The sequence below is a fragment of the Solea solea genome, chromosome 11 (genome assembly GCF_958295425.1).
Source record: "Solea solea chromosome 11, fSolSol10.1, whole genome shotgun sequence".
Lineage (NCBI taxonomy): Eukaryota > Metazoa > Chordata > Actinopteri > Pleuronectiformes > Soleidae > Solea > Solea solea.
Window position 1 is genome coordinate 1,679,919 of NC_081144.1, and position 12,620 is coordinate 1,692,538.

Consider the following 12,620-nt stretch of genomic DNA (forward strand, 5'->3'; position numbering starts at 1 on the left):
CTCAGTTAATCGGAAAGCCTTATCTTAGAAGTGTGACATCCTGTCTGTGCTGCGTAATCCACGCCGGATCATGCAGCGGCCGTGGTGGGATTCATGCACACACACACACACACACACACGCACACACACACAGGGCTCGGTCATTTACAGCACTGTCAGGTTTCCATTTTAAAAGCGTCTCTCCTTCAGGCTGCGAGTGTGGAGGACGTTTTTCCTCGCGTCCTAATGTCCCAACCCCTCGGCCCCGGAGCCTCATTAAATCTCTAATCCCTGAGACGATATCATGGACTCTAATGGGATCATTTTAAGTGAATCAAATTATAGTGAAATTTAACCAGTGCTCATTTTATGCACCGGATCCCCTGAAAACATCACCAGGGCCTTTCTTTTGAAAAACTAGGAATTCCCAGGCCGGATGTCTTTCCCCCCAATGTCTCACTGTCTCACTGTCCCGCTGTTTGGTAATGGAGACATGCAGATTTGTCCCTCCCAGAAGCCCCCGCCGCTGAGTCCGTGGCTCTCCTGCGTCCAGCGTCACTGAATCTCACCCTGATGGAGAGCTGTGGCGTTGGCAACTGGTGATCCACGAGACAAGCACTGGCACGTGGCATAGACACTCTGTCCTGAGGCACCAGGCACTGTGTGTGTGTGTGTGTGTGTGTGTGTGTGTGTGTGTGTGTGTGTGTGTGTGCGTGTGTGTGCGCGCGCATCAGTCACTCTCTGGACTGAACTGCAGGGACTAGCCTTTCGCCTCCAGCCCTGCTCTGCTCGCCTGTTATATAGGACATAACGCACAAACCTCCAACCTCAGTCAGACAGGATTTTATGTCCTCTCTTCACCACATATAACAATTAAAAGGGCTTTAAAAGGAATATAAAATTAAGTAAAACGAAATTTTGATATATATATATATATATATATATATATATATATATATATATATATATATATATAGCTGGCTGACTTTCTCCTGTGTGCAAAAATACGTCTTACCTTTAGTAACCAGTGATTGAACAACACTGATCTGTCTCTCCAGACATGTTAGTGCAATAATATTCAAGATTTTCTATAAAAATAAAGAAAAACTGTTAAATACATGAAACAGGTCGTCAGAAAAACAACAACAAAATGTCGTTTTAGTGACTTTCAGCGACGTTTATCAAGTGTCTGAGAACTAAAATGGTGATGATCAATAATAATAATCAGGCAATTATTTAATTGGGCCGGTTAAACAGTCTAATTCTAGTGAGAGGAGGATTCTCTGGGAAAAATAGTGTTTTAAATCTGACATGCATTGCAATTGGTCTTCCTCTGTGTGTGTGTGTGTGTGTGTGTGGCAGCTAGTGACAGCCACAGCTTGGAAAGACTGAGGTCATTGCCACAAAGTCCGTCTAAAGGGGGTGAGAGAGGGAGACAGACCCCTACTTGTCTGTATGTATGGGTGTATCTGTGTGACACACACACACACACACACACACACACACACACACACACACACACACACAGACAGACAGACAGACAGTGCCCTAGTCACCTCTTGCCTCATCTCTTGGCTGCCCATGAGCAAACATGATTTGTGTGTGTGCGCGCGTATGTGTGTGTGCATGTGCACAACTTAGTGCAACAACTTCCTGAGCCTCAGAAAGACACACAAATACACACAAAGTCAACACCACACCTACATTTAAACATAGCCACACTTCCAGCTATCAGATGCGTCCATTGGCACGCCTCTATCAGGCATTTTTACACACACACACACACACAGTGAAACACACAGTTGTGTGTGTGTGTGTGTGTGTGTGTGCGTGGCACAGTTGGACACATTTGCAGTTAACTGATGTTTGAGTGTGACGACGCGGAGCCGACTGCAACCGTGGGAAAACGAATGGACTCGGCCGTGTTTACACTCTCAAACCTGTTTGACACCGTGAAGATTTCATTTGTGATTTATTTTGCCTCTGATTGTGTGTGTGTGTGTGTGTGTGTGTGATTGCCCTGTGTTGACACAAAATAAAAACTTGTCCCTTTTTGTTTTGTTTCTCGCAGCCGTCAGACCCCGCCCCCATGAAAAAGTCCAAACACGAAGACTTCCCGTTGCAATCCTCGCTGGCCGACAAAGAGAAGCAGCACGACTGGCTGCAGTCCCTGTCTGCCTCCGCCAAGGTTGGTGTCGCTGAGCTCGGAATGATGACGATAATTAAGAGAGATGTCACATAATGTTCTGTGGAAGTTTTCAGATGAGGGTAGAATTTAAATTTAGAATCTGGCAAGCTGTGCTCACGAGGGGGGGCACGGGGGGTAACTGTGGATCCCCGGAGCCCCACAGATTCACTTACTGAGATGGAGCCAAGTTTGAAAGAGCAGTGTAACAGAATATAACCTCAGTATCGTGATGGATGTCCCTCGAGAGGATCAATACTCCTTTAAAAAACAACTGTGGAGGTAATACTTACACTGCAGTCACATGACACAACAGGATCCACAGCTACTGTCACGACGACAGGTCCATTCAGACTCTTTTAATCAATGTTACACACTGCTGCCGCTTCTCCATCACTCTCCTGCTGCTTGTTTTTAAGCACCTGCTCTGGTGAAGGATCCAGACGATGCTGAAAACCTAGTAAATAACGTGGTGCAGTGGTGAAAGGAACAGGAAGTGGAGTAGCCACACACCACCTGTTCAGCCTGGGCCGGGCTGTGTGATGTGGTTGTGGCCGCGGTTTGTCGTCCTCGTTCCTTTGGTTCCTAACGTGGTGTTAGAATGTTTGTGATTACCACAACAGACTTAATCCTAATCCTGTTGTCAGTGTTTGTTTGTTTGTTTTTACAGTTACTTGTGGTGAAATAATTCTCTCTGTATTTGAATTTGAATTTTCAGGGTGTAAACTGCATTCAGCCCAGACAGAGGCCTTCAGCCTTCAGGCCCTGGTCTCCCCACATCTCTGCGGGCGAGAAGGAGCCCTCCACTCACCCTCTGGCGCTGCTGAGAGACAGGTGAGAACCAGTGAGAACCAGTGAGAGACAGTGAGAGACTCTCAGAGAAGCTGTTTTTGTGTTGTGAGCGACGGCCGTCGTTTGCGTCACTGGATCTAATGAGCTCACCCACAGCACACTCCCTCGCTGGTGTCGTAGAGGTCAAGTCTGACTGTACCACAGCTTCCCACACGCCACCATTCAAACACATTTGACACACACACACACAGTCATAATGTGGGCACCCGCGTATCATCATCATCTGGCCCAGTTTCTCATGGAGTGGGAGGAAACAGCTGCAGGTCCTTCTTATTTAAATGTCTCTGTGCCGTCCAGTGGACCGTGACCGTGATGTAAATGCTCTGTTTTCACCTCAGCTTTTACAACTACAAGAGTCTGGAAAACGGCGTGGCCCCCAATGTGGCCCTCACACCGCTGCCTCTGGGGAAGGTGGGTCCCATGTCCCCGTCAGCACCCAGCACCTCCCACCCCAATGGAGGCGAAGCGCCAGGTGAAGGCGCCAACTCGAGGCCCCGCAAGAGAAGAGCCACGGGGGAGCACCATCCACAGGCAACAGAGGCCACGTGTCCTCCGCCTTTCGCTGCCAGCAAGCCCCCGCCTCCGCCGCCCCCGCCTCCACCGCCCCCGCCGCCGCCTCAGGAGGACAAAGACTCTGAGGTGGAGATCGAAGTGGAGAGTCGTGACGAGTGTAAGTCCAGAACTCTTATGAGGGATTCTTAATTTAAATTCTTTCCACAACGCTCACCCTGTTGTCTCCGTTGTGTCCCAACAGTTACTTCATCCATGTCCTCGCTGTCGTCGCCGTCTTTCACCTCGTCCAGCAGCTCAGCCAAGGACTTGAGCTCGCCGTGCGCCCAGGGGCCAATCTGCACTGCCACGTCGACCGAGACCACGCCTCCCATCGCCACCCGCCGCCGCCGCCGCACCCGCCGCCGCACAGATCGCGGCCGCGGTGACTCCTCCAGAGCTGGGGCTGGAGACGGAGCTGGAGAGCCTGAGGCAGGCGCTGGACAGCGGCCTGGACTCCAAAGAGTCCAAGGAGAAGTTCCTGCACGAGATTGTGAAGATGAGGGTGAAACAGGAGGAGAAGCTGGGCTCGGCTCTGCAGGCCAAACGCAGTCTCCAGCAGGTACGGTCGCGTTCCATGAGTCACAGAGAGGCGGCTCCACAACATTGTCATCTAAGAGTTTAATGTGCTAATTAAGCTGCTATGATTAGTGGAGTTTGGCAGAACAGGCTGCTCACTTAGCCTCGTGAGGAATGTCAGGACACACCTTCAAACAAGTGGAAAACCAAACAGAGGCTTAGACACAAGCATGACAAGTGTCACGCGTGTGGACGGCAGACAGGTTTTTACTGTGTGTGTGTGTGTGTGTCTGCAGCAAGGCTGGCACACACGCGGGCTTTTGTGTAGTTACCTCGAGTTGTGTCCAGTGGAGGCAGAGATGGCAGGTGTCTCAGATTCACTCACACACACTCACACACACACACACGCCTAAGGTTCCATTCATAACAAACTGAAGGTTCACTCACACATGCACTCACACATGCACTCACACATCGTCTCTAAACGCTTAAACGTTTGTCTTAACGCGTTCAGCGTCCGTCTAACTTTATATACACGTTGTAATTCTGCTTAAAGCAAATAATTGTGAAGAGTTCAGCTGGGATTAACGCACACGGCGACTCACTAATGCTTCCCGCTGTCGTTGCCAATAGCAACAGCCTGATATCAGTGTTCAGAGCTGCCAGACGGGTGACTCAGTGTCCCTGTTCTCACACTGCCATGTATTAAATTGTATATAAAGTCATTGTAGTGATGTGTCACAGCTATAAAGGGATTTCCCAACGTTAGCTGCTGAAATCAGACAGAAACTTTTCAAAGTTGGCACACGGAGGAAATGACTGGAGCGCAGACATCAGTGAAATGCAGAAGTTGATATGGAGTCATTATCAGTCCTCGAAGTTTCAGCGTGAGTTGGCAAAGTGATAACAATTGACAAGCGGATGTTGCTGCAGAGGGAAAAGGCCAGACTTCCATTTTTATTTTTGGTCTTTGGACTGAGAATAAGGAAATGCCGGCAAAGGCGTCTGCGTGTGGGCGAGCAGCAGCACAGAGAGTGTCCTCAGCAGCAGCAGCAGCAGCAGCAGCAGCAGCAGCACAGAGAGTGTCCTCAGCAGCAGCAGCAGCAGCACAGAGAGTGTCCTCAGCAGCAGCAGCAGCAGCAGCAGCAGCACAGAGAGTGTCCTGAGCAGCAGCAGCAGCAGCAGCAGTGTTGTACTTTCACTTTCCACCAGTGAAAACGACAAAATAATCCGTCCATAAGTGAAGTGAACGCAGATTTCCTGCTGCTGCTGCTGCTGCTGCTGCTGATTGCTGCTGCTGCTGCTGCTGCTGCAGTTGTTTAGATGAACTAAGTGTAACCCTGACGCTGTTTAGACAGTTCTTTTGCATAAAGCCTGTGCAGAGTAAAGGGTGTGATGGGATTGTTTCTTTTCACTCTTTTTGTGGGAACTAACAAAGATTGGTGACAGACATGTTTGTCTCCACTGCTCAGTTCCCATGAGAAGACTCTGGGTGTGTTACCCCGCACGCACACACACACACACACACAGTGATTCAGAGGAAGGAAACCTCACTTCTGTCAGCGCACACGTTGCCCTAACCTCTGACTGGCTTTAGTGTAAACACTGACACGGACACTGCGGCCCTTCTGTAATAAGTCCCAGTGACTCAAAGTCACATTCCACTGGCATTCATAACTGTTGCATAAGCAGCTCTTGTGTCAAATTCAACTTTACTTTACTGATTGATTAAAACCGCCGCCGTCGTCGTCGTCGTCTTCTTCTGCTCAGGAGTTGGAGTTTTTGCGAGTGGCCAAGAAGGAGAAGCTGCGAGAGGCGACCGAGGCCAAGCGAAACCTGAGGAAGGAGATCGAGCGCCTCCGCGCCGAGAGCGAGAAGAAGATGAAGGAAGCCAACGAGTCGCGGATCCGCCTGAAGCGGGAGCTGGAGCAGGCTCGGCAGCTGAGGGTCTGCGACAAAGGCTGCGAGGCCGGACGGCTCCGCGCCAAATACTCGGCACAGGTCAGTCGCTCGATCTCAGCAGTGTGATGTGTGTGAGTGACGCTGGGACGTCTAGACGAGACCATACTGAGAGTGATTACAGTGTTTCACTCCCTCAAATCCTCTCAAGGTCAGCAAAGGAGAAGGGCAGAGACACGCACACACACACACACACACACACGCACACACACACACACGCACACACACACACACACACACACGCACACACACATTTCCTCTTCCACAGTCAAAAATAAATGGGTGTAGCTTCAACTGCACAGACGTGTGAGTCCCCCACCGAGAGGAAACAGGAAGAGACGTCAGCTTCCCCCAGGCACCATGGGAAATGCAGATTAGACAAAACAAGAGGGAGTTGTGCTCCACAACTGTGTGTGTGTGTGTGCGTGTGCGTTTGTGTGTGTGTGCGTGCGTGTGTGTGTGTGTGTGTGTGGCCCCCCTGCAGAGAGCACATCACAGATGTTGCAGATGTTTCAGAAGCTTCCAGTGTTTTCACGGCGCTCTCACAGATCATGTGATCTGTGATCAAAATGGAACTTTTTGTTTTGACCAAGTGAGAAAACTGAGGCTGTGTTTTTTTTTTTTACACAAACAAGGAAACCACCGAGATAATCTGTGGCCAGAACTTTGGTTTCTACTCAGAAACATGAGATTGTATCTAACAGTATCATTCAGTGATAGTGATCCAATATGGCGTCTTCAGAAATCACAAAATAACGTGCAATAAGGAAGTCCTCTTCATTAAAAACAAAAAATGAGTCAAATATTAACAATAAAAGTGCCATTAAGCTGTCATGGAGTGGGTTGATCTCACATTGAGGCTGTTCCACAGTCTCATCCATGAAACTGACTGGACCGTGTGACCGTGGCGTATATGATGTCGTGTAGTTAAGGCGTACATGACTGACTCTGCGTTATACAAACAGACAAAGGAATGATTTAGTTCCACAAACAGTCTTTAACTCTTGGTCCTGGAGTCAGTTCCGCTGTGTCGCACGATTTCATCTGTTTCCTGCCATGTGTTCACCAGATCGAGGACCTCCAGATGAAGCTGCAGCACGCCGAGGCCGACCGCGAGCAGCTCCGAGCGGACCTGATGCAGGAGCGGGAGGCCAGGGAGCACCTGGAGCGGGTGGTGAAGGAGCTACAGCAGCAGCTCTGGCCCAAATCCAACAGTGACAAAGACGGTACAACCATGGACATGGCGGCGGACAAGTAACTCACCCTCCCACCACCTTTCACCTCCCCCCCGTCCGTCCATCCGTCCGTCCGTCCGTCACCCTCTTCTCAAACTTCACCTGCACAAATCAGACCATAACCTCACCCAGGAGTTCTGGGCCGGGACACAAAGACTCTTCCTCAGAGAGAAGAAATGGAGGAGCCTCCTCCTCCTCCTCCTTCACAAACAGTCACAAACTGGAAACAACAAAAGTCTAAATTCTGCAAACATGGAAGCATGTGTTTCAAAATCAATCACTGACTCGCACCTTCCACACTGACACACACACACACACACACACGCACACAAGGCTTAGAGCACAACACGTGTCTGTGCCTGTCGATCGTCTGACAAACTAAACAACAAAAGACTTTTGGAGACGTTGATGCAGAAAGACGATCATTTTCTATCAAGAGTGAGGCTTGTTTGTGGTGTGCGGCCAGCAGGGCGGCGCTCACGCAGTCGGAGGAGGATTTTGAAGACAATTATAAGCTATTTAAGAGACTACATAGCGATGTGTAAAGACAAAACAAAAAGAAGAAGACACAGTTACATTGTTTCTCTGTGTGATGGAAAAAATGTAAAAGATTCAAATACATTAGAAGAGAGAAAAACAACAAAACACACACACACACACACACACACACACACACACACACGGAGATGAACTTTCCACAGCGACACCACCGTGGTTTTGTCGGTTCTTCAGGAAGCAATCAGTGCCCACTCGGGGGGGGAGGGGGGGGCGACCCATGTTACCCTCCTGCTGTTGTTTCATAAAAGAAAGAAAGAAATGATGGAGTTCTATGAGCAGGCAGGGAGGGGGGCGTGGCTTGCACTGGTGGTTAAACCCGTGGTTTGGACCCTGGAAAGAAAAACATGTCACGTTGAAGGCACCTTTCTGAGCGAGCACTTGTTTTGGACTAATATCCGGCACACACACACACACACACACACGCACGCACGCACGCACGCACACACACACACACACACACACACACACACACACACACGCACACACACGCACGCACACACACACACACACACACACACACACACACACACACACACACACTGATGTCCACGGCCTCACCGAAGCCTTAACCATAACCAGTTAATCCCTAACCCTAATCTTAACCTAACCACAGTTCCTCAGAAGTGAGGTTTCTGCCTCATTAGGACCAGGTTTTTGGTCTCCATGAGGACGACTGGTCCTGACAAGGTCAGTGTTTATGCCAGGAAAAACATCCTAAAGACACACACACACACACACACACACATTTGACTCGACCATCGTTTAAATGACGACATGTTTTTCTTCCTCCAGTCGACACCATGACATCGTCGGGGACCGGGTGTGGCGCCCCCTAGCAAGAACCGCAGTAAAAAAAAAAACAAAAACAAAAGTTCATGTTCATTAAATTAAAGTATGTAAATATAAATATTATGTTTCTTTTGTTTTTTTTCTCCTTTATTTTCTTTACAATAATGAATCGCACTTTGTCATAACAAAAATACTGTTTGAAATAACGCGTTGTACTCTCCCACTATCGCCGACAGCCTTTTCGTTTCGAGAACATCACCTTATATGTGACTGCTATCATAGAAGCGTTGTTATTGATCATCATCATCATCATTATTATTATTATTATTATTATTATTATTATGCATCTTGAATAAACAAACAAACACAGTTGCTCTGTTTCCTCTAAAGGCAAAAAGTATTGTAAATAAAAGAAAAAAAGAAAAAAACAAGGCTCTACCTGTTGCTTGCTGACGCAGTGTGGGGTTGTTTTTGTAAAAGAGCTGATGCTTCGCCTTCACCTGGTTATAACAAAATTAAACACAAATAAGTAACCATCCTCATATACTGTACATCATCAGGGTTTTATTTTATTTTTATTTTATTTTATAGGAACCTGAAGAGAAATCATAATATTCAAATCAGATTTTATTCAAAAAATAAAAAATAAAAAAAAGTGGGTACAATGCAATCAGAATGTACATTGTGTTAATGCTAATTTTTTTTTGTTTTGTTTCCTTTTTGGTTGTTGATGTTGTTTTTTAAAACGTGGAGATATTTTTATTGCTCGTCTGTTATGTTCACTTCTGTTTTTCCACACAATAGAAAACTCATTATTTTTCTTTTATGCATGAACTTTGAGAAAGTTTTGCCATACATAATATAGTCAGTCAGTTATTGGGCATTTGATACTGTACATGTAAGGGTTTATTTTTTATTTCTTTGTTTTTTCTCCATTTGTGTTATGCAACATAAAGCAATTTATCTTATTTAGAAGAGGAAGAAGCGACACGTCATATGTTGTTCTTAAGAGAAAAAAAGAAAACAAATAAATGAAACTTCACACTTGCAAAAAAAGAAATAAATAAAACAATAATATATATATATATATATATATATATATATATATATATGTATATATATATATATATATATATATATAATTCATGCAATGCTGGACAACCTCAAGTGCCTGGACGTGGGCGAAAGGTTTCCAGAGTAGGAAAACTGAGGGGTGAATCCCTTGGGGGCGGGGCCTCTTATTAACTTCCTGTTTGCAGGGTGTTTTTTTTTTTCAAATTAAAACGACCCCACTCCGTCGCTCAGCAGCTCTTTTTTTATCAGTATTCCTAAAAAAAAAAACAACCAGTTTACAAAGTTTCCTTCTGTTTTTTTTGCAAACGCCGAGAACAACTGCTTTTTTTTGTATTCGTCTGAAATCAACGATGTGCATGTTTGAACCGTTTTTTATAGAAGACAAAAGAAAGAGAGAGAAAGAAAGAAAAGCCACTCGCTTCGGTGAATTGTTACTTTGGTTTGTACATAAAAAGACGACGTACATGTTTGTTCCCAGTTTGGCGGAGCGCTCCTGAGGCGGGAACCCCGTCCCAGGATAATAAAGGAGGGGGCATTATTATTATTAATATTATTATTATTATTATTATTATTATTATTATGCTAAAAAAACAAAAACAAAGCCTGTTTCTTATCTCAGAGGACGACACTGCATCTGTGACTTTTGTCAGACCTAAAAAAATTGGTACATTTTGTAGTTGTTTTTACACTCGAAGAAAAAGAAAAATAAAGCGCTGACAGCCTGTGTGTCGTTTCCTTTCCTCATGGTTTTGTAGAAAATAAAGAAGGGAGGCGATAACGACATTGGCTCTTTTGCTCTCTCCCGCCGCGCGCTCACAAAGAAAAGAAAAAAGCTGTTAAACGACGTCTTGTTTTCTAAAGGAGAATCATTTTGCTAAAAAACACAAACAGACAAACAAACAAACATGGACAGTAAAGCAGCAATAACAGTCCATATTAATAGACAAATACTAGCCAGTGTGAAGATTTGAATAAGAATTTTCAAATGTAAATATGTTTTTTTTGTTGTTTTTTTTTCATGTTATGATATTGTATAATATATGTACATGGTGTTTCCTTTTGGAGAAGAAATCTTTTCTTACAATAACTGTCTTTTTTGTTTTCTGGGAATTTGTGTTTTTAACGGAGATGTTTGAAAAACAGTGAATGCTGTGCGTAAGAGAATAATTCCCTACATAAACATGTTACTCCATTTTCTTTTCATTCTTTTTTTTTACTGTAGAGTCTTTATATGGAATGACCTTTTTTCACCAGTTCATATATATTTTTTAACAGTATGTTCAGTATCAGATAGCAGACCTACAGTATGGCTCACGGAAATGTGACTACGCCACTTGCAGATTGTCCCCCGCCCCCCCCCGACCCTTGACCCCCACCACCACCACCACCTGTAATCCTCATGTATCCTTTTAGCCCTGTGCTGCTGCTAATACTATATAAACTTTACAATTCTAGAAATATTTTTATCTAAGAGGTAAATGTAAGCTTCCCATTTATTAATACCACATATACAGTATGGAAAAAAAAAAGCTTGGCTCCTTCATCTCTGTCCCTCGTTTGTCCCCCGCCCCTCATCTTGTCCACACCTCGTCTCTCTCTCTCCGACAGCGTCCCCTCCCTCCTTCTCTCGCGACACGGACTATATTGTAAAGTAAAGGACTTTATGAGATTATGTTTGAAAATAGCTATGCTTATATACTACATTGACTGAATGTACAGTGTATAGATGCATTACCAGAAATAAAGTTGTTTGTCCAGATCGACTGTTGCACGCTCTGATTATTGCATTATTATTGCCTTTGTGAGGACAGTTTGTCTTTGTCCCACAACTTTAAAGGGCTTTTTCAGGGTTAAGACCTAGTTTAAGGGTTAAGTTAAGGCAGGGGCAGTCAAACATAGAGCTGGCCCACCAGATGGACCAGAGATGGACCAGTCCGGCCCGCAGGAGGATGATGGGAAAAGAATCTAGGCCACTTGAGATCCCTCTGCACTGTGTGTCACTTCCCTGCGTTAAGGTAAAGGTCAGTGGTAATTATAGTTAAGGTTAGAGGTCAGTGTCTCCAGGTAATGAATGTAAGTCAATGCAATGTCCTCTGAAGTCATGGAAACCAGTGTGTGTGTGTGTGTGTGTGTGTGTGTGTGTGTGTGTGGTTCATCCATCTCTTCTATCAACTCTAATAATAATAATAATGGATTTGTTGTTGTTTTTTCTCTGGTCGTCTTGAGAAGAACTAAGTGTTTGTTAATGTACTGTTGACAATTACACCTCCCTCTGGACACACGGGCTGCTGCATTAACAGGAAATGGAAAAGACGTCTCTGGAACAGTAAAACATCAACAGCGTTATCAAATTATCAAATACGTCGCAAGTTATAATTGCTGTCAAGTTACTGTCCATTAACACACATTTAAGTATCACAAACAGTCTGTGAATGCTGAATCAGAACAACAAACTTTATTTCTTCTTTGTTTTTTATTGTCACATCATTAATAGTTTATACATTATACTTGTTAGAATGTGTTTGTGTGTATATGTATGTAATCGCACTGCATGTAGTTTGGAAAGTCAGACCTTTAGTGTCAGTCAATCACTGTTTTTGGTGTGATTTGTTTTCATTAAAGAGTTATATTTGACTTTTGTAACTAAGAACATCAGAAAACACCCTGTGACCTGGAACTAGGAGCTGTCACTCAGGGTTTCTCATGTCAGCTCATCGCTGCAGAAGCCTGATAACGAGCCATTGATTAGAATCATGTGTGTTGGAGCAGGAAACTTCTGAAGCCGGTCCCACACCAGAGGGTCTTTGGCCAGGGTTTGGTCCCACTTTGGTCCTAAGTCGTAAGTATTGAACATGTTTGATGCTTATGTTTGAACAGTGACCAGTGACAGCGAGAAGTTACGTACTTTTGTTTAAAACTAT

At 45.2% G+C, this 12,620-nt stretch overlaps 1 protein-coding gene across 1 annotated transcript in view; it reads left to right on the forward strand.

Annotated features, from left to right (window-relative positions):
- Positions 1 to 11,458, forward strand: part of skia (v-ski avian sarcoma viral oncogene homolog a) — a 72,229-nt gene extending 60,771 nt beyond the window's left edge. Inside the window, 7 exon segments of the mRNA XM_058641846.1 lie at positions 2,051 to 2,167; positions 2,883 to 2,998; positions 3,355 to 3,686; positions 3,771 to 3,886; positions 3,888 to 4,127; positions 5,855 to 6,085; positions 7,113 to 11,458. Coding sequence (XP_058497829.1) covers positions 2,051 to 2,167; positions 2,883 to 2,998; positions 3,355 to 3,686; positions 3,771 to 3,886; positions 3,888 to 4,127; positions 5,855 to 6,085; positions 7,113 to 7,301 — 1,341 coding nt within the window. The 3' untranslated portion in view covers positions 7,302 to 11,458.
- The last annotated feature ends 1,162 nt before the right edge of the window (positions 11,459 to 12,620 follow it).